The sequence below is a fragment of the Mastigoproctus giganteus genome, chromosome 13, assembly GCF_048544385.1.
Source record: "Mastigoproctus giganteus isolate SK-2022 chromosome 13, ASM4854438v1, whole genome shotgun sequence".
Lineage (NCBI taxonomy): Eukaryota > Metazoa > Arthropoda > Arachnida > Uropygi > Thelyphonidae > Mastigoproctus > Mastigoproctus giganteus.
The window spans coordinates 91936013-91956438 of record NC_143587.1 but is presented as its reverse complement, the minus strand read 5'-3'; the positions used below and the strand labels follow the sequence as shown (position 1 = coordinate 91956438).

General features: G+C 37.5%; 1 protein-coding gene across 4 annotated transcripts in view; it reads right to left on the bottom strand.

Annotated features, from left to right (window-relative positions):
• The window catches only part of LOC150076256 (neuroepithelial cell-transforming gene 1 protein-like), a 366344-nt gene that overhangs the window by 106158 nt on the left and 239760 nt on the right, over positions 1 to 20426 (bottom strand). For all 4 annotated transcript variants that reach the window (XM_090387565.1, XM_090387562.1, XM_090387563.1 and 1 more), the window contains exon 9: positions 14065 to 14123. In XM_090387565.1, coding sequence (XP_090243691.1) covers positions 14065 to 14123 — 59 coding nt within the window. The remainder of the gene's footprint in view (positions 1 to 14064; positions 14124 to 20426) is intronic.

Here is a 20426-nt window from a genome sequence, read left to right as displayed (position 1 = left end):
GAGTTTAACTTCTGTTCCCGGAAAATTAATGGAGGCACTGGTGAAAGAAGCACTGCAGGATCATCTAGACAAGACTTCAGTTATAGCTAGGACACAGCATGGTTTTGTTAAGGGGAAGTCTTGCCTGACCAATTTGATTGGATACTATGATGCAGTCACAAAAGAACTGGATGCAGGGAATAACTTTGATATTATATTCTTGGATCTTAGAAAGGCTTTTGATACTGTTGCACATGGAAGACTGCTGCACAAATTGGAGCAGTGTGGCATTGGAGGCAAGTTGCTGCTATGGATAAAGGGGTGGTTGAGGGGGAGAAGACAGAGAGTGGTAATCAATGGACACTGCTCATCGTGGACTAATGTTATTAGTGGAGTCCCTCAGGGTTCAGTATTGGGGCCTTTATTGTTTTCTGTATTTATAAATGATATTGATGATGGTGTATCAGGCTTAATGTCCAAGTTTGCAGACAATACCAAGGTTAGCAGGGTTGTCAAGGACACTACTGACACTATGCTGCTGCAACAGGATTTGGAAAGGTTGAGCAGATGGGCTTCGAGGTGGCAAATGAAGTTTAACATTGACAAATGTAAAGTACTACATATGGGAAACAGCAACCCCAGAGCAACGTATCAACTCTGTGGTACTACACTGACAGTGGTAGAGAATGAAAGGGACCTGGGGGTGGTGGTGCAGGCAGATATGAAGTTCTCTGAACAGTGCAGACGAGCTGCAAGAGTAGCTCATGGTGTATTGTCAATGATATATAGGAATTTTTCTAGCAGGGATAAGGAGGTGATTATTCCCTTGTATAAGGCAATGGTCAGGCCACACCTAGAGTACTGTATACAGGCCTGGAGGCCTCATTTCAGGAAGGATGTAGAGCTGCTGGAACGAGTACAGAGAAGGGCAACTAGATTGGTGAATGGGACAAAGGGGTTCTCTTACGAAGAAAGGCTTAAGTTTTGCAAATTACAGTGTCTGGAAACTAGGCACCAGCGGGGTGATCTGATAGAGGTGTACAAAGCCTTGAATGGTTTGAGCATGCTCAATGCTGATGGGATTCTTCCTCTAGCTCAGAAAAATCACCTGAGAGGGCATAAATTCAAATTGAGGAAAGACAGATGTAGGATAGATGTGCGGAAATTTGCCTTTAGCCAGCGGGTGGTTGGTGGGTGGAACAGACTTCCATCCCTTGTCGTGGAAGTTGATAGCCTAAATAAGTTTAAGGCTCAGCTGGACAGGTATTTCGAACGAACAGAGGGGGTGAAGTGGAAGTGGTTATTTTTATTTATTTATGTTACTTTTTTTTTTTTTGGCTGATGCTGCATAAGCTTGCTTTCTTGCATCAAATGCCTCTACTAATGCTAATGCTAAAAGATTTAATGATATTTAGAGTTTTTAGTAATACAAATATGTCATGATTTGTTGAAAAAGTGTAATGAACCTGAAACTAAACAGCAATAAAAATCAAAATCAATGTGATTTAAAGGCTATGGATTAGATCAAGAAATAGAGATACTGATAAGGCTTGCCTGAACAGGTACCTGATAATGCTTTTAAGCATTTTAAAATTTATAAATACTAATAAATTGGGAAACAAGACATATTTCCAAATTTATGAGTAGCTATGAGAGTTATGCTAACAGCTCAACTAACTTCAGCAAGTGGTGAACGAAGCTTTAGTAACCTAAAGCTAATTAGTAGAACATACCTACTATAAAGGCAAGATTAAAATTACTAGCAATATTCATTGGGAATGATATGGATGTTAGGCACTTCCTTAAAAGGCACCACCAGTACCGAAGTCCATATGAGTTAATTTCATTCACTAAAATTTATTACTGCCAAAGATCATTTATAAATTAAAAAAAATAATAATAATAAAATAAAATAAAATAAAAAAATATATATATAAAAAAACATTTACAATAAAAATGGGTAAATATAATAAATATGTAACAATATACAATATTTACATTTCATTCATATGGTAGAATGAATTATATTTACAATAATTATTAAATTATTAAATATAAAATCTAAACGATATTAAAATTTTAAATAAAACCGAAGAAGTGTGTAGCATGACCTGCAAAGAAGAGCCACAGCAGTTTAACCTGAAGGAGATGAAGAGTGCCTTACTCTGGCCAAAGCATTCAGTTTCTGTCCAGACCTTGCAGAGGTATGCCTTGTGTAGATAGAATTCTGCCTCTTCTTTTAAAAACCTTATTTATAAACTCTAAAAACAATTTAAATAAACTTTTATCTAAAAAGAATTCTGGAAGAGAACCATCATTTAATACAAAAGTACTTCTTTCTAATTCAGATCTTATATCCACGTAATTACAACAGTGAAGGGCAATGTCAAGACCAGTCTCCACTGCCCCGCACTCACAGAGACCAGAGGGAACCAAGCCAAACTGGTCCAGCCTGGACCCCAAGCCTGCCCCGTGAGGAAAAAGCATGCATTCAAACCAAACCGAAGCCAGGGCCATAATTTAAAATTTACTGTCGAAACAGAGGGCAGAAATACAAACGTCTCTCTTCCATTCTTAGAACAGGTCCATGTGTCTTGCCAGATATTCATGAGTTCATCATTTATTCTCCGCCTCTCAGCAACCATCTGATGGAAACTGAATGCGGCCCCCAACACCAAGCACGACCGAATGCTAAATTTTGGTTGAAATGCCTTTTTTCAGACAATATCTCAACTCAGATCTTATTACTAATAAGTCGGCAGGTAATTTACTCAAAATTACATGTAAAGTATCAGTTGCCACAGTACGTCAAGCCCTTGTCACACCTAGAAGAGCAAACTTCTGAGCTGAAAATAGATGCTTTTTAATTATTACCTTCGTAACACATTCAAACCAAACTCCAGAATCATACATCAGAATGGGTACAAAAACACATTCGTATAACATATTTAGGGCACGCCCCTTTATTCCCCATTTGACCCTAACCCTCTGGAGCTTGGCATATAAATGCTTAACTTTTATTTTCAAATATTTTACATGCTCTATGAAAAAGAGACACTCTTCCAGGTACCGGACATTTGAGACATTCCTCAAAGACACACCTCCACTTCTAATAACTGGCGGCCTAGAATGGTTTAGCCTACCCTTCAATAAAAGGTCACAGTTTTTTCTTTAGAAATGGTGCGCTTGTGAAGGGCACTCCAATCTAACAACTTGCTACCTTTCTCCTCAATTTCTTTCCTGGAGTCATCCGACAAAACCAACACCAAGTCATCGGCATAGGCGATGGTGTTAGCGCCCCCCCCTCTAAGAATTCATCCATCATCATTGTCCACATGTAGGGGCTGAGTATGGATCCCTCGTTGGAACAACCTCGTTGAACTTTATATGTTATTTCATCAAATTTTGACTGGACAAGAACACTGCAGTCTGAAAAGTAATCCTTCAAGATGTATAAATTACGATGACACAGAGCAGCTCTAGCCCTGCGAAGGATACTACCACCCCCACCACAGGGCACATTTCTCTAAGGGTAGTTGACTGTACAAAGACAGAGGGGAAAAAAAAAAGGATAGCTGGGCTTAAAAAAAAAAAAAAAAAGAGGTTGCACAAAAATGTATGCATTATGTTCCACTTTGTGTGCCATTATTACTATATATTTGCAATTTATAAAATCATTCATAATACTAGTTTGTAATCATTCACGATAAAAATCAATGAGTAGCAATCAGAGTTAATGAGAGTCAAATTGCCTTAAAAACTAATGTATTTAGTTTTTAAGGCAATTTGATTACTGAAATCATATTGCACTGATATCAGATGCCTGATATCAGAAATTACTGGACAAATGCAATACCCAATACCAATTTACTAAAGGCAGAATTCTGACCCACAAACTTTATTTCTTAGGCAAAGTACCTGCTGAATCAATCTGGAGTATGGATTAACATTTTGGCTTAAGGATGGTAACTATCATTCTATGAAGATTATATGGATCAGAGCCACATTATTATCTGATAAAATAATGAATTACTATTGAATATTTAGGTTAAATGTATGCACAACCTTAAAAACAAATCAGAATTTTCAAAAATCTGAACTGCACCATGTCCCCAAGGATGCTAGATTCATGAGGTTCTACTGTCGTTGAAAACTTGGATTTTCCGGTCTGATAACTATAATGCAGTTAGTGCATAGCATCGTTTCATACAGAACTATAATAATTTAAAGCAAACTGAAGTTTCCAAAAAGGCATAATTTATATTGTATGTAATACTGTAAATTACCCTACTCTCAAACTTGAATTAGTAAGCTTGAACCTGGAAGAAGTATGTTATTACTTATTCTTAGTGGAATATCATTCCAGGTAATGCCATTTAGGAAATATTTGTCTCCTGATTGGTGGGTAAGCAGGCATCTCTAGAGTAAAAAGAGCTGACAACCAATTGAAACTTAGCTAAACAATAATGACAGATAGCAAAAGATTTATGAAATTTCAAACCACAAGTGCAGGAAAAAAGCATCGAGCTATGGAAATTGTATACATTTGAACGACAAAGATCACTCAAATGAAAACTACAAAAGTTATATGAAGGTTATTTTCACAAACAATAAAGGAAACTATGCATGTCACTCTTCAATGTAGTCCCCATTATGGTTGACACTTTCTTCAATACTGAATCTCTTAAGGTTGAAGCCCTTCACGCATCACCTTGTTGACCTCTTCATCTGACAAGAAGTGATGTCCTCTTAGTGCATCTTTTAGTGGTCAAGAAAGGTTATGATTACATGGAGCTAGGTCTAGTAAATGTGGAGAACAGGACTATACCTGAAGCCTCATCTTCTGTGTACGATTCACTTCAGTACAGGCAGTATAAAGATGAACATAGTTAATGCTACAGGATCAAACTTGAGGACAAGCAAATCACAGTGTTTCTTTCAGCAGGCTGGCTTTAATTGATTCAGAAGCATATCACAGTATTTGTCATTCATCGTTTCTCCTCACTCCACTATGATCCCAGAATATACCAAGTAACACATTCCCAGATGATGTTTGGATACAAACTTTCTTTGGGTGAGGCAAGTCTGTATGGTACTACTCTGAACTGCACATTTGCTTTCTGGTGTGTAATGGTGTATCCAAGATTCATCTCCAGTCAACATGTTCTAAGAAGTTTTCTCTTTCTTACCATCCAATGAAGGAACATTTTTTAAGTGCTAGTATTAAATGCCAAGAAATCCACTGAGCACATACTTTTTGGAAGTGCAACTCCTCACTAATGATAGCCTGCACTTAACGAACACTAATCTTGCATGGCATGGCAATTTCTTCAACCGTAAGGTAATGGTATCCATGTAGGAGTTCTGTACACTGCAATGACTTTTATGTCATGAGATTGTGCTTGCTCTCTGGTTGAGGAGAATAATAAAAAACTTTAAATACTGTTATTAAACTTATTCACTCACTTGTAGACATGCTGTTGGCTTATGCACACTTCACCATATTGTGATAAACCACAACCAGTTTTATTCCTTCTGCATTCAAAAATCAGATTACAGATAGCATCTCTATCTTTGTTGTTGTTATGTTATGGGGGTATTTGATGGCACATAAGCTGCTTTGAGTATAATATAATGTGCCTCTATCTTTGTGCAGTGCATGATTGTGTAAGGTGCTACCATCTAGAAAAGTGACTATTTCCAAATAACACTACCAGATGGTGGCACATAAGTACTTGTTATGATTGCCAATGCTCTGACTGTTACACTGACACAAGATTGCCACCAGTAATTTTTGCAGTTTCCATTTGAATAACTTTTGTATAATGCAGTCAGTGAGCAGCATAATTTTGCACATAGCTATAACAAGTTAAAGCAAACTCAAGTGTGCAAAAAAGAATCATTATATTGCATCTCATTAGCATTAGTTGAGGTATACAATGCAAGAAAGCAAGCTTATGCAGCATCAGCCAAAAAAAAAAAAAAAAAAAAATCGTGCATGTACCTGGTAGGCACGAAAGATGTTTTATGTTAAAACATCTTTGACGAAAATCAGAACTGTTTTAAAATTGAACAGCTAGAACTGAAGTTATGAACGATGTAACGTTTTATGCTCATGCCCGCTACTTATTCTACGGAATGAACGTTTGGAAGAAGTTAGAGAAATCCAAGTTGGTAGCCTAATTACCCATTTGGTGAATAGTATGATGTCACAATCATGACTGCAACAATACAAGTATTTGTATTTTTGCAATCCGCATTTTCGTTACATTCCATTGTTAGGCTATAGATTCATTACATTCTGTATAGATATTTTCACATCAATAATTTTCTGATTAGTGAAACTAAATCAAATGCCACACTGCTATAGCTGAGTGTTCAACAATGTCGAAGTTAAATTCAAAGTGTTGGCGAGAGTACTGAGCAAGCCAGCCTAAGAAAATAAAGACGGAGGTAGCAAGGAGTGCACGAGAATGACAAAGACTATCGAGATTGTGTAAAAGACAAACAGAAAATCATGTGTTGGATTTAGCAGTGCTTTCAGCCAGCAATGCTGCTCTATCTAACAATGATGTACCCGAAGTGAGTATTATGTACAATGGGCATTTCTCCAATTGCAGAGCAGATGAGTTTAAATGATCAAGCTCCTTTTCCTTATACCGACTACTATTTACATACGAATGTGCATCGAGAGTTTGCAAGGAGATTTATAAAAACAATTTCTGTTCTGTATGCTACATTTGTGATTGTCTATGGTTCAAAAATGACACAAAGAAACCAGCTGATAAAGATACCCCCCTTGATGTGCACTGCATTTCCCAATTTTGACATCGACAGGATCCTTGTGTGTAATAGCTGCAGAGGAGCACTTAAGAACAACACCATTCCAGCGCTATCTAATTGTCAAATGGCTCTGTCTACCCAGAAATTCAATCGCATTTACCGAAGTTGAATTTAGTGACAGAGGCAGCTTATTTTTCCTCTCTTACCATTCATGCAAATAAGGTGCCTGAGGCATGCATACGGACAATACGGTGCATTCTGGACCAAGTGATTAATGTGCCTGGTTCAGTCAACATGATGGTCCATTGTTTGAAGGGAAATTGGTCGACACTCTTCCCTATTGATTGTATCAAATCATGATAGATCAGTCATTCTTTGATGACAGTCACATGGAAATCAATTTGCTAAAGATGACATAAGAGAAGCGGTACCAATTGTGGAAAGTCTCATCGTCCAAGAGCAAATGTTGTGGAGCGACAAAATAAATATCTTAGAATTGCCCCAGGAGAAAATAAGGTACCACAGAGCCTACTGTTTGACAAGCACTCAGAGGAACTATCCATTCCTAGCATTTATCTTGGAAAATTCAGACCATTCAGAGAGAATTTGTGTGTGACTTCACTCATGAAGGCATTAAGTGAGCTCAGACGATCTGACTGTTCTATATGATCTTCTTTATGTAGCAATGAAGATAATGAGAGGCTTCGATGATTGTTTCAAATACATAGGTAAAGATACAAAACTGACCATTGAGCAAGTTCAATTCGAAGAATACACTAACAGCTGTATCAAAAACAATTTGACCTTCCTAAGAACAATTCCTAACTCGATCTACTACTTGGCTCGACATAAGAGCGACCTATTCGCTATGATTAGACAGCTCGTTAAACCTACAATGTTCTTGACTCTGAGTGCCAATGAAAACGGCTAATGATGCTAACTCACTACCTTGATTTGGTTTGTTGTTTGCTTGTTATTTTGGTTTTTAGGGGCATTAGCAACTAAGGCCATATCGCTCCGGGATATGCAGTGATCATTCCCTGACCTTTCCGCATCCTCCGTATTTGGTGGTGACGGGCTCGAACCCTGGTCTAATCAAGAAGCGTGTGCTACGCACTGCTGCTCCTTCCCACCTGGCTACGGAGGCGCCTCTTGATTTGGTACATAATTTATGAAAATGATGTTTGTTTGTTTGTTTGTTTGTTTGTTATTTGGTTTTTAGGAGCATTAGCAACTAAGGCCATATTGCTCCGGGGATATGCGGTGGTCATTTTCTGACCTTTCCACATCCTCTGCATTTGGTGGTCAAGGGCTCGAACCCCAGTCTAATCAAGAAGAATCTAATCAACACAAACTTTGATTTCGTACATCATTTCTGCATCGTAAAATCATGACAAATTGGTATTACTACAGTCCGAAATTTATTAAGTGCCACCAAATATGTTTTCACATAAAAAAAAATCTTCTATTTCACCCATACATTCCCTCCACATGCCTGTCTAGCTCAGCCTTAAATTTATTTAAGCTATCAACTACCACAACAAGAGATGGAAGTCTGTTCCAGCAATCAACTATCTGCTCACTAGAGGCACATTTCCACATATCTATTCTACAACCGTCTCTCCTCAATTTGAATCTCTCTCTCTCTCTCTCTCTCTCTCTCTCTCTATGTCCCCTCAGGTTTGTAATCTGAACAAGAGGAAGAATCCCATTAGCACTGAGCTTTTTTTGGTAAGAACACTCCTGTTTTCCCCTCACGAATCTTGTTGCCATTCTTTGCACTCTTTCTAGCAACTAATACATCCTTCCTAAAATGAGGCCACCAGACCAGTACAAAGTACTCAAGGTGTGGTCTGACCATTGCCTTGTACAATGCGATAATCACAGCCTTTTCCCTGCTAGCAAAATGCCAAGATATCATTGACAATTCACACTAAGCCTGATACACTTCGATCCCCAATTCACAAAGGGGGATCGAAGGGTGACACGAGTAATTACAGACCAGTTAGTTTAACTTCTGTTCCGGGTAAAATAATGGAGTCGCTGGTTAAAGATGCATTGCAGGATCATCTAGACAAGACTGCAGCAATAATTCAGACACAGCATGGGTTTGTTAAGGGAAAGTCTTGTCTGACAAATTTGATAGGATATTATGATGTGGTTACAAAGGAACTGGATGCAAAAAATAATTTTGATATCATATATTTGGATTTCAGGAAAGCTTTTGACACTGATGCGCATGGAAGACTATTATACAAATTGGAGCAGAATGGTATTACGGGTAAGTTGCTACAATGGATAAAAGGATGGTTAAGTGCGAGAAGACAGAGGGTGGTAATCAATGGGTGCTGCTCTTCTTGGACTAATGTTATTAGTGGAGTCCCACAGGGTTCGGTGTTAGGTCCACTGTTGTTTTGTATATTTATCAATGATATTGATGAAGGTATATCAGGCTTAGTGTCAAAGTTTGCAGATGATACAAAGGTTGGCAGGGTTGTTAATGACAGTAATGGCAGTGTGCTACTGCAACAGGATCTAGATAATTTGGGCAGATGGGCTAAGAAGTGGCAACTGAAGTTTAACCTTGACAAATGCAAAGTACTGTATATGGGTAGAAGTAACCCCAGAGAAACGTACCAACTGTGTGGTACTACACTTAAGGTGGTAGAAAATGAAAAAGACCTGGGAGTAATTGTGCAGGCAGATATGAAGTTTTCTGAGCAATGCAGACAGGCTGCCAGGGCAGGTCATGGGGTTTTGTCAATGATATATAGGAATTTTGCTAGCAGGGAAAAGGAGGTGATTATCCCTCTGTATAAGGCAATGGTCAGGCCACGCCTTGAGTACTGTGTACAGGTCTGGAGGCCTCATTTTAGGAAAGATGTAGATTTACTTGAGCGTGTACAGAGAAGGACAACAAGATTGATGAGGGGAATGAAGGGATCCTCTTACCAAGAGATGCTTAAGTTCTGCAAATTGCAGTGGCTGGGGACTAGGCACCTGCACGGTGATCTGATTGAGGTGTATAAGGCCTTGAATGGGTTCAGCACGCTGAATTCTGATGGGATCCTTCCACTTGTTCAGATTACGAACCTAAGGGGGCATAAATTCAAATTAAGAAAGGACAGATGTACAATAGATGTGCGGAAATTTTCTGTTAGCCAGCGGGTGGTTAATTGCTGGAACAAACTTCCATCTGTCGTTGTGGAAGTTGATAGGTTGAATAAATTTAAGGAGGAACTGGACAGGCATTTGGAGGGAATGGTGTGTTTTTTTTTTTTTTTTTTTTTGTTGGCTGATGCTGCATAAGCTCATACATTTGCTTTCTTGCATCACATGCCACTACTACTACTACTACTACTACAAGACTCCATGACCTGTGCTGGCAGCCCATGCGCACTGCTCAACGAAATTCATATCTGACTGCCAATTATCCCCCCAGATCTTTTTCACTCTCCACTTCCCTGAGTGTAGTACCACACAGTTGGTACGTTTCTCTTGGGTTACTGCTACCCATATGCAGTATTTTGCATTTGTTAATGTTAAACTTCAGTTGCCAATTCTCAGCCCATTATCCCAAATTAGATAGATTCTGTTGCAGTAGTATACTGTCTTTACTGTTGTTAACAATCCTGTCAACCTTTGTAATATCTGCAAACTTGTACGTTAAACCTGACATATCTTCATCAATATCATTGATGAATACACAAAACAACAATGGGCCCAGCACCAAACCCTGGGGAACTCCACTAATAAAATTAGTCCACGAAGAGCAGTGTCCACTGATCCACTCATCTCCCAGCGAACCATCCCTTTGTCTATTGTAGCAACTTACCCTTAATGCCATACCGCTCTAATTTGTACATCAGTCTTCAATGTGCAACAGTATCAAAAGCTTTCCTGAAATCCAAGTGCTGACCGGGTCTAGTCAGGTGGGTAAAGTGCCTATCTGGCAACCCAAAGGTCGTGGGTTTGAATCCCGCCTCAGGCTTGGATCAAAGTACTGCAAAAACCTTGGGAGGTGCATTATGGCCATAGAAGCTGATGAGCCAACAACTACAAAAAAAAGAAAAAAAAAAAAAAAAAAGAAATCCAAGTTTATGATATCAAAACAATTTTTTGCATCCAGTTCCTTTGTTACCACATCACAGTATCCAATTAAATTGGTAAGACAAGACCTCCCTTTAACAAACCCATGCTGTGTCTTAACTATCATTGCAGTCATGTCTAGATGATCCTACAATGCTTCTTTAACCAGCGACTCCATTATTTTCCACGGAACACAAGTTAAACTAACAGGTCTATAGTTACTTGTGTCACCTCTTGAACGCCCTTTGTGAATAGGGGATACATTTGCACACCTCCAGTCATTGGGGATCTCTTCCTGTATACAAGGGAAGCTCTCATAATTATGGCTAAGGGTTTGCTTACTTCTTTTGCTGCCTCCTTTAACTTATATAGATATATAGGTGGAAAGATCCCATCCACTCCAAGTGCCTTCCTTAAGTTTTATTTCAACAATTTCTCCTCTACTTTGCTCTCAGTTATTACAAAATCACTTAGCTCCCTGTTAGAGTTTGATAAACGTCTGGCATTCCTCTCCTTGAATAACTCCTAATGTGTGAATGTAAAGGCAAAATACTCATTCAGTTTATCAGTTACCTGAGCAGGTTCATCGTAGTCGAACCATCTATGTTGTGGGCCAATATGATTCGTCCCTTTCCTTCTAGAGTTTACATAAGTAAAGAATTCTTTGCTGTTTTTCTTTGCATCTTTTGCCAAAGATTTCTCGTAATCTGCCTTTGCTTGCCTAATCTCTTTTGTGATATGATTACAGACTAGCTTATATCTGCCATAGGCTTCTGTGTCACTAGATAATTTTTATGCATTCCATGCATTTTTTTTTTTATCTGCCATGAGCCTCATTAATTCATTTGACATCCATTTAGACCTAAAGCTTGAACAGTATTTCTCAATTGGTATGAAAAGCCTAGTAGGCTCCAAGATTAGTCCCTAAAGATTCCCATTTAGAATTCACCGTTGGTAACTTCATCAGTTGATCACACTGTATAGAATTTAAAACTTGTCTGGGACCACTGTAGTAATCTTTAAAAAAGCAAAAACCATCTCCTTTACTCTTGATGGTAGTTACAATTTTAAGTAAATCCCACATCCGTACAATATGTTCACTGTCACCCAGTGGCTCCCTGTTGATAATCAGACCAAGGGTATTACTCCATCTCCTTGCCTCTTGAACATGTTGCTGTACAAAACATGTCATCCAATAAATCCACAAAAGACTTGCTAGGGTGCAAGTGACCAACCCACAAGTTTCAGTCAATATCTGAAAAGTTAAAATCCCTCATTATAAGACAATTGTTCATTATACTCATCAGAGTCATTAAGCTTTTAACACACCTACTATCATTTTCCCAGTGCTTATGTCACACAACACTGACTCAACATTGCATTGTTCACCAATATCGATTGGATGCACTTCCTTAGATTATGTGTGTTTCTTAACCAACTGCATAACCCCTCCTCCCTTCCTGTCTATCCTTTCTGTACACATTGTACAACCCAAATTCCACTGCTTATATCTGTGTGACACCATGTCTCTGATATCCCAACAATATTCGCCTCTGATGTCTTAAGAAGCACTTCAAACTCATCAAAATTAATTAACTATACTTCTAGCATTGGTGTACATGCACCTCTTCCTACTCTTAGTTACCCTAATACCGCCCATGTATTTACTTGTTCCATGATGACTCCCAGCAGTCCTGGATATCCCCATCACCTTGCTTTCCAGGCTGCTGCTCATTCTAATAGAAGCAGTGCAAGAATCACTTTCGCCTCAGCCTGCGGCTACTGTTAATCTTTTAGTCTGTGAATCCCCCAAAGCTGGCAGTTTTCCGACCCACCTAACACTGCCTTGATAGCATCAGCAAATATTCCTGTACCCTTTCTATTTAAGTGTATCCCATCTCTGTAGAAGCAGTCTCTCTTGTTAACAAGCACAGACCACGCTGAAAAAATTTCTACCCCACGAGCTTTGCACAATCTCTCCGGGGCTGAATTGATTGATAAGGCTCTCATCATATGCTCCCTCCTATCGTGTCTGGGCAGAATTGCAGATACTTTCAAATTCAACCCTAACTTGCGACTTTTTTTTAACATTTACCTGTATTATTGTGAAGTAATTTATTCATAATGAATTACTTCACAATGGAGCTGGCTTGATATTCTAATTGTATAGAACTACAATGCAGTTTGCTTTTAATTGTTACAGCTATGTGCAAAATGATGATGTGCGGTAACTGCATTATAGTTCTATACAATTTCCTAGCTTAATGTTTTTTTGGTGTCCAATAAATAAATTTGCTGATTAAATATCAAGGAAAAGGATAAATTAGGAAGAATTTTTGTACCAAATAAAAATATACCTGTATGAAACAAAACAAAAAAAAATTCTTTAAGTTTTGCTTTAACATTTTTCTGCAGTTTAATGTAATATGATGAAATGTAACATAGCTTATATATATGTTCTCATTTTTGTTATAATTATCCTAATTAAAAAATGACTCCTTTGTGCTACTAACTACTGATATGTAATATTACAATAAAACATGGTAAATATCCTAGTCTCTGTAGCCATATATTTTTTTAATTGGTCAAATAAATACAAAAATAAATATTTATTATCATAATAAAGTTTTCTTTTTTCCAATTAGAAAAAAGATATATATGCCTTAAAATTGCCTCAAATGTTTTCAAACTATTACTGCTATGCTTCTATTATTTAGAACTTGATTTAAAGTTGGAATTTAGACCATTATGGCAATAACTTTTGAAACAGTTGTATGACTATGAATTTTCTCATGAGATAAGAAAAAGCTTCTCTTTTCTTGAAAGTTAGTTGGTAACATTCATAGTGCAATAACAGAGTGACTTACAGAATTGGTACATGAAGTAGTGAAGGAAGCCAAACAAAGGAAAAGTAAACTATAAATTTCCTTCAAGGGATTTTTCTCTGGTCACACTATCATTGTCGCTCTTATGCAACAGTGAATGGACTTTCAAAAAGTTGATTTTCATTCCAGTTTCAGGGTTTTATTTTATTAAATATCAATCAAGAAAATCTAGAAGTTGATATATTCAGACCAATAAGGATCATAACAAAATGAATATGCGTATTAAAAATGCAATATTTATTACATGGAACTGGATTATTAATTACAAAAATGCATTATGCTATAGTTAGAATTTTATTTTTAATATGCAATTTGGAACTAAACATACCAGTTTCAGAATATTTTTGAAGAGTAATGGATATTTTAACAAACGACTTCTGGGCACATCTATGGAAATAAACAAAATACCAGCTTAAAATGAAAATTCTATGAGAGACTGTTTTGTATAACATATTTCTCAAAACTCTACACACATTTTCAAATTGCAGTATTTAAAGTACATTACACAAGACATCATGTGCAATTATGAATGTTACTGTATGACTTCAGACAGTAATATACAGTGATATTTTCTGTCTGTTTCTTTTTTAAATTGTGGATTAAGAATTTATTTTATAAAATGCATTCAAACATTCAAGTCAAAGAATCAAATAGTTTACAGTTGATATTATGTTAGGTTTTTAATCATAAATAACAATAATACTGAAATACAGAGCAATCTTGACATACAGCTTGGCTATACAATAGTTAAGGACAGTGTTTCCAAAATTAGGGTCCAAGGACATGTGGGGGTCCGTAGACCAGTTCCAGGGGATCGGCAAAGTGGACCCTCTGCAACTGGTCAAATTATTCATCCTATGTATAGCAAATTGATGATAAATAAAGTTATTATTATATATTTATGTAAAAATAAGAATAAAGTTGAAAAGTTGAGTTGTTTTAAATGTAAAACTTTGAATTTTCTTTTCAGAAAACTCAGTGTTCATACATATATACACATATATATACAGAAATATATATACAGTAATACCCCGACTTACGCTACCCCGACTTACGCGAACTCGGAGTTACGCGGTTCTTGATTTTTTCGTTTGGCAATGCTGCCGCCCACTATCTTCAAGGTCGTTTTTCATATGTTATCGATATCCGGTGCGACGGCGGAGATTGAGAGCGAAAGATGAACAAAATTCAACTTTGCTGCTTTTATGTTTTTTATATCAGTGAAGGGGAAACACATTTCACCATGATAACGTAAAAACCAACACAATTCCAGCTATCGGTATAATTGCAAATGCAATTAGATGGAGTTTACTACCAGTTTATAACAGATTTCACTAGCAGAAACGCAACTGGATTTTTATTGTTTTATGGTAGTAACCCCTAGAAATGTGAGGTGTTAATAGTGTATCTCTGCCTTTATGGTGTTGTTTATTCAGTTGCTACATGCGCGCAGCTTTGTTTATGCGTATCAAGCGTGCTCCTCGTTTTGTAATTGTGCTTTATTCCCTAAAAATTAGTAAAATTAAAAGGTGTGGAAAGGAAGCGTCCTGGTGAAGACACTGCAGATTTAGAGTGAAAAAGAAAAGCAATTATCGATAAACAGAGGCGGACTGGATCAAAAATTCTTACCCGGGGAAAATTTATAGTGGCCTCACACTATGGTTTATGGCCAAAATCACACCAGCCCACCGGGGTTTCCCCGGTAAGGCTTATGGCCAGTCCGCCTCTGTCGATAGAGAAAAAATATGAAATTGTGAAACGTTTTGAGCGAAATGAAAGACCATGTGATATTGCACGTGCTACAGGCCTAAATGAAGCAACGGCGAAAAGCACATGACAATTGCAAACTTGACAGGTTGAAAATTGAAAAGGGCTCAATTGTAAAGGGCTTAAAAATTTTAGAAAACATAGACTCCAACGAAGAACGCGTTATAGCTACAAAGCAAGGAATAAAAAAATTATTAGCTTGCTACGAAGAAATTCTGCGTGAAAAAAAGGAACGCGCTGTGTCGTCAGACGAATTTGTTAGATTTTATGAAGCCATCGACATCGAAATAACTTTTTAACGTAAGTCATTTGTTTTTTTAATACATATTTTGTATTATTATTTTTATAAAGAACTGCAATTTTATTAATATTTTTCTTCTAAACTATTGTTTTTGTTAGTCCTTGGTCCCAATTAAGCAAAATTTATATGTATTTATATGCAAAGTTGTACCCCGACTTACGCGATTTTCGTCGGACCCACCTATCGCGTAACTTCGGGGTATTACTGTACACTGAAAGGACAGAATTCATGAGATACATAGTTCCTGGGCAAACCAATGCTGTCACCCCACCCCCCCTCTCACTAGTGGACGAACCTACTGCTTGGCAGATATATAGGTACACTGCATTCATGTAGATGGTAATTCAATGTCAATATGGATAAACATCACAAGTTAACTGACTTTGAAAGAGGGATGACAGTGGATGCCCGACGCATGGGTTACTCTATTGCGGAGGTGATACAGAAATTGCACTATCCCTGTTTGACAGAATAATATCTTATCATGGACAGCATGTGGGCGGAGAAAGGTTGTGGATGAACGTGGCCGTTGACGTCTTGCATTGTTTCAGCCAACCGGAGAGTGACAGTGGCACAAATCACCGCCAACTTCAATGAGGGAGGTGCCAGAAATGTCTCTACCAAGACCATCAGGCATATATTAGCGACAATAGGTTAAGGGAGCTGCCAAACTACCATAGTCCCGATGCTAACACAGGATTCTATGCCTCAACTAGGTGAAAGAACATCATCACTGGACCTTGGAGTACAAAGAACAGTTGTGCAGAGAAATAGAATGGGCCAGTAAATCAGAATGTCTTGTAATGGGAGATTTTAACTTTTCAGATATTGACTGCAACTTGTGATTTGGTCACTCGCACGTTAGCAAGGCTTTTGTGGATTTATTGGAGGATTGTTTTCTACAGCAACATGTTCGAGGGGAAACCAGAGGGAGTAATATCCTTGATCTGATTATCAGCAGTGATGAGCATTAGGAATTTGCAGATAAAGGAACCATTAGGTGACAGTGATCACAGTGTGCTGATTTGGGATTTACTTAAAGATGTAACTATGATCAAGAGTAAAGGAAAGGATTTTTACTTTCGTAAAGGTGACTACAGAGGTCTCTGACAGTTTTTAAATTCTATAGAGTGGGATCAACTGATAATGTTACCAACAGTGAATTCTAAATGGGAAGCCTTCAGGGATTTAATCTTGGAGGCTACTAGGCTTTTCATACCAACTAAGAAATACTGTTCAAGGTTCAGGCCTAAATGGATGTCGGATGAATTAATGAGGCTTTTTTTTTTTTTTTTTTTTTTTTGTAGTTGTTGGCGCATCGGCTTCTGTGGCCATAATGCACCTCCCAAGGTTTTTGTAGTACTTTGATCCAAGCCCGAGGCGGGATTTGAACCCACGACCTTTGAGTTGCCAGGCAGGCACTTTACTCACCTGGCTAGCCCGGTCGGCAATGAGGCTTGTGGCAGAGAAGAAAAATGCGTGGGATGCATATAAAATATCCGACGACACAGAAGCCTATGACAGATATAAGCTAGTCTGTAATCAGATTATGAAAAATCTATGTTAATCCCCTTCCTTCTAGAGTTTACATAGGCAAAGAACTCTTTTCTGTTTTTCTTTGCATCCTTTGCCAAAGATTTCTCGTAATCTGTCTTTGCCCGCTTAACCTCCTTTGTGATTTGGTTACAGACTACCTTATATCTATCATAGGCTTCCGTGTCACCCATTAATTTATATGTATCCCATATATTTTTCTTCTCTGCCACATGTCTCATTAGTTCATCTGACATCCATTTAGGCCTAAACCTTGAACAATATTTCTTTGTTGGTATGAAAAGCCTAGTAGCTTCCACGTTTAATACTTTGAATGCTTCCCATTATGAATTTGGTGTTGGTAACAACATCAGTTGGTCCCACCATATAGAATTTAAATACTGTCTCAGACCCTTTACGAAGGCAAAAAACCCTTGCCTTTACCCCTGATGGTAGTTACCTCTTTGAGTAACTCCCACTTCAGCACACCGTGATCACCGCCACCTAGTGGTTCCTTTATCTGCAGATTCTTAATGCACGAAGAATTACTACTGTTAATCAGATCAAGAGTATTACTACCTTCAGTTGCCTCTCGAACATACTGCTGTAGAAAACAATCATCCAATAAATCCACAAAAGCCTTGCTAGTGTGTGAGTGACCAACCCACAAATTCCAGTCAATATGTGGGAAATTAAAACCTCCCATTATAAGACTCTCGGATTTACTGGCCCACTGTATTTCCCTGTACAAATTGTTTATTATACTTATCAGAGTCATTAGGCCTATAACACACTCCTAATTTCAATTTTGATTTCCAAGTGCTTATGTCACACCAAACTGACAAAGTTTTCCGACTCACCTAACACTGCCTCGATAGCATCAGCAAATATTCCTGCACCTTTTCTATTTAAGTGTATCCCATCCGTGTAGAAGCAGTCTCTATTGTTAATAAGCACAGACCAGTCTGAGAAAAATTCTACCCCTTGAGCCTTGCACAATCTCTCCAGGGCCGAATTAATCGACAAGGCTCTTATCATATACTCCCTCCTATCGTGTCTGGGCAGAATTGCAGACACTTGGTATAATCATATACATAAATATGAATGTATAAACAATAATAATAAATAATTATAATTCGTGTAGGTTGGCTGAATAGGTATGTGAGTGGTATAAATCAATCTCATCATGTTCATGTAATTGATCAAAGCACAGGAACTAGACAAGCTAGAAGAAAACCAAAAACAGTTTCACAATCACTGTACAAAGATCTATGAGGGCTGTTCAATAAAGAGTGATCACATTTTTTTTCCCAAAAAAAAACCTACAAAATATGGCTGATTAATAAACCTACCAATATTAGTCATCCATATTTTGATAGTCCTTTTCAAACTAGTCCCCATTTGATGAAATGCACATAGTTTAACTTTTCTGCCACTCTTCAAAAACATGATGGAAGCCATTTTTTGATATGCATTTCAGTATTTCCTCTGCCTATACAACTTCCGATGACTGGAAACATCTTCCTTGCAGCTCATTTGATTTTGAAAAAATAAAATTGCAGGATGCATGCACAGGACTGTAGGGCAGATGAGAAACACATTCGACATTAATGTTGCCTAAGTACAGGTGGTTCTCGACTTTACGAGCTAATTTGTTCCTAGTGCGTGCTTGTGAAGCGAAAACTCATAAAGTGGGAATTTATTTCCCATAGACATAAGGTTAAAAATAGGGGTTATTTTCTCAACAATGAAATTAGTTAGCTAATTAGTTTGTTTAAACAATGATTGATTTATCGAAAGAAATGAAAACATAGTCCGTAAATTCAAGCAAATTATAATAATAGAGAAATTATTTACGATTTACAAATGTTAAAGAATGTTTATTCTTCATCATCCTCATCGACTAAATGCACACTCGTTGATCACTTATTATTGGCTCAGCACTCAGTTTGTTGCACAAGAAGTAGTCGTCGTCTTCAGAAATGTTTCAAGAGGCGTTTGTTTCCAAGATAATTTTCACTTTTAATTATAAATTTCACGATTGCATGCATAAGCATTTTTTAACGGCACACACAAATTGCAACTAACATGATTCGCGTGGAGTAACAAGTTTTCGAAGCTTAAAAAAAAAAAAAGGAATGAAGAGAAGATTTTGAAAATTTATTTATGTTTTTTATGACTGAAGATTTCAGTAAAGGGGAAACACATTTCACCATAATAATGTAAAAAACCATACAATTCCAGCTATCTGACTGAGTTTATTACCCGTTCATAATTGCTTGCTTTAACAGAAAATCCCAATAAACCAGAAAGTGCAAATTGTTCTTATTGTTTTATGGTAGGGACCTCTAGAAATGTGCTTTAGAAAAATATGAAAGGCATATAAAATTGATTCTTATAACGTAATATATGATAACGATGACAGTGCAGTGCATTTTAATGATTTGAATTGGTAACTAATACAATTTACAAACCATGCTCACAACCTTTTATATGGCCTTAAGATCACGCTTGTCACCTTAAAAATGAATTTTAGAACTGATTTTAGAGAGATAAACAGCTTAGTTATACAGCAAAAATTTGAACTTCCGAGATCTTGAAACAAATTACCAAAATAACAATGTGTTACTGGGTTCACATTACGATATTTTAATGATACAATGGTGTCTTTGGAACTGATTAATATCGTAAAGCGGGGTACACCGTATTGTATCCACCATATCCAAACCTATGCACGTGGTTTGGAATGCGGTATTTATGAATGTTTAACATTCATTTTTTTGCAATTAATGTTCATATTTTCGATTTATTTTATACGTGATACTTGGGGGGAAAAACTCGTAAACCCAGGAACTGCCTGTACTCAGTGACAGTATGTTTGTTTGTTATTTGGTTTTTAGGAGCATTAGCAACTAAGGCCACATTGCTCCGGAATATGCGGTGGTCATTCCCTAACCTTTCCGCATCCTCCATATTTGGTGGTGATGGGCTCGAACCCCGGTCTAATCAAGAAGCGTGTGCTATGCACTGCTGCTCCTTCCCACCTGGCTACGGAGGCGCCTCAGTGACAGTATGGGCAATATGAGGTC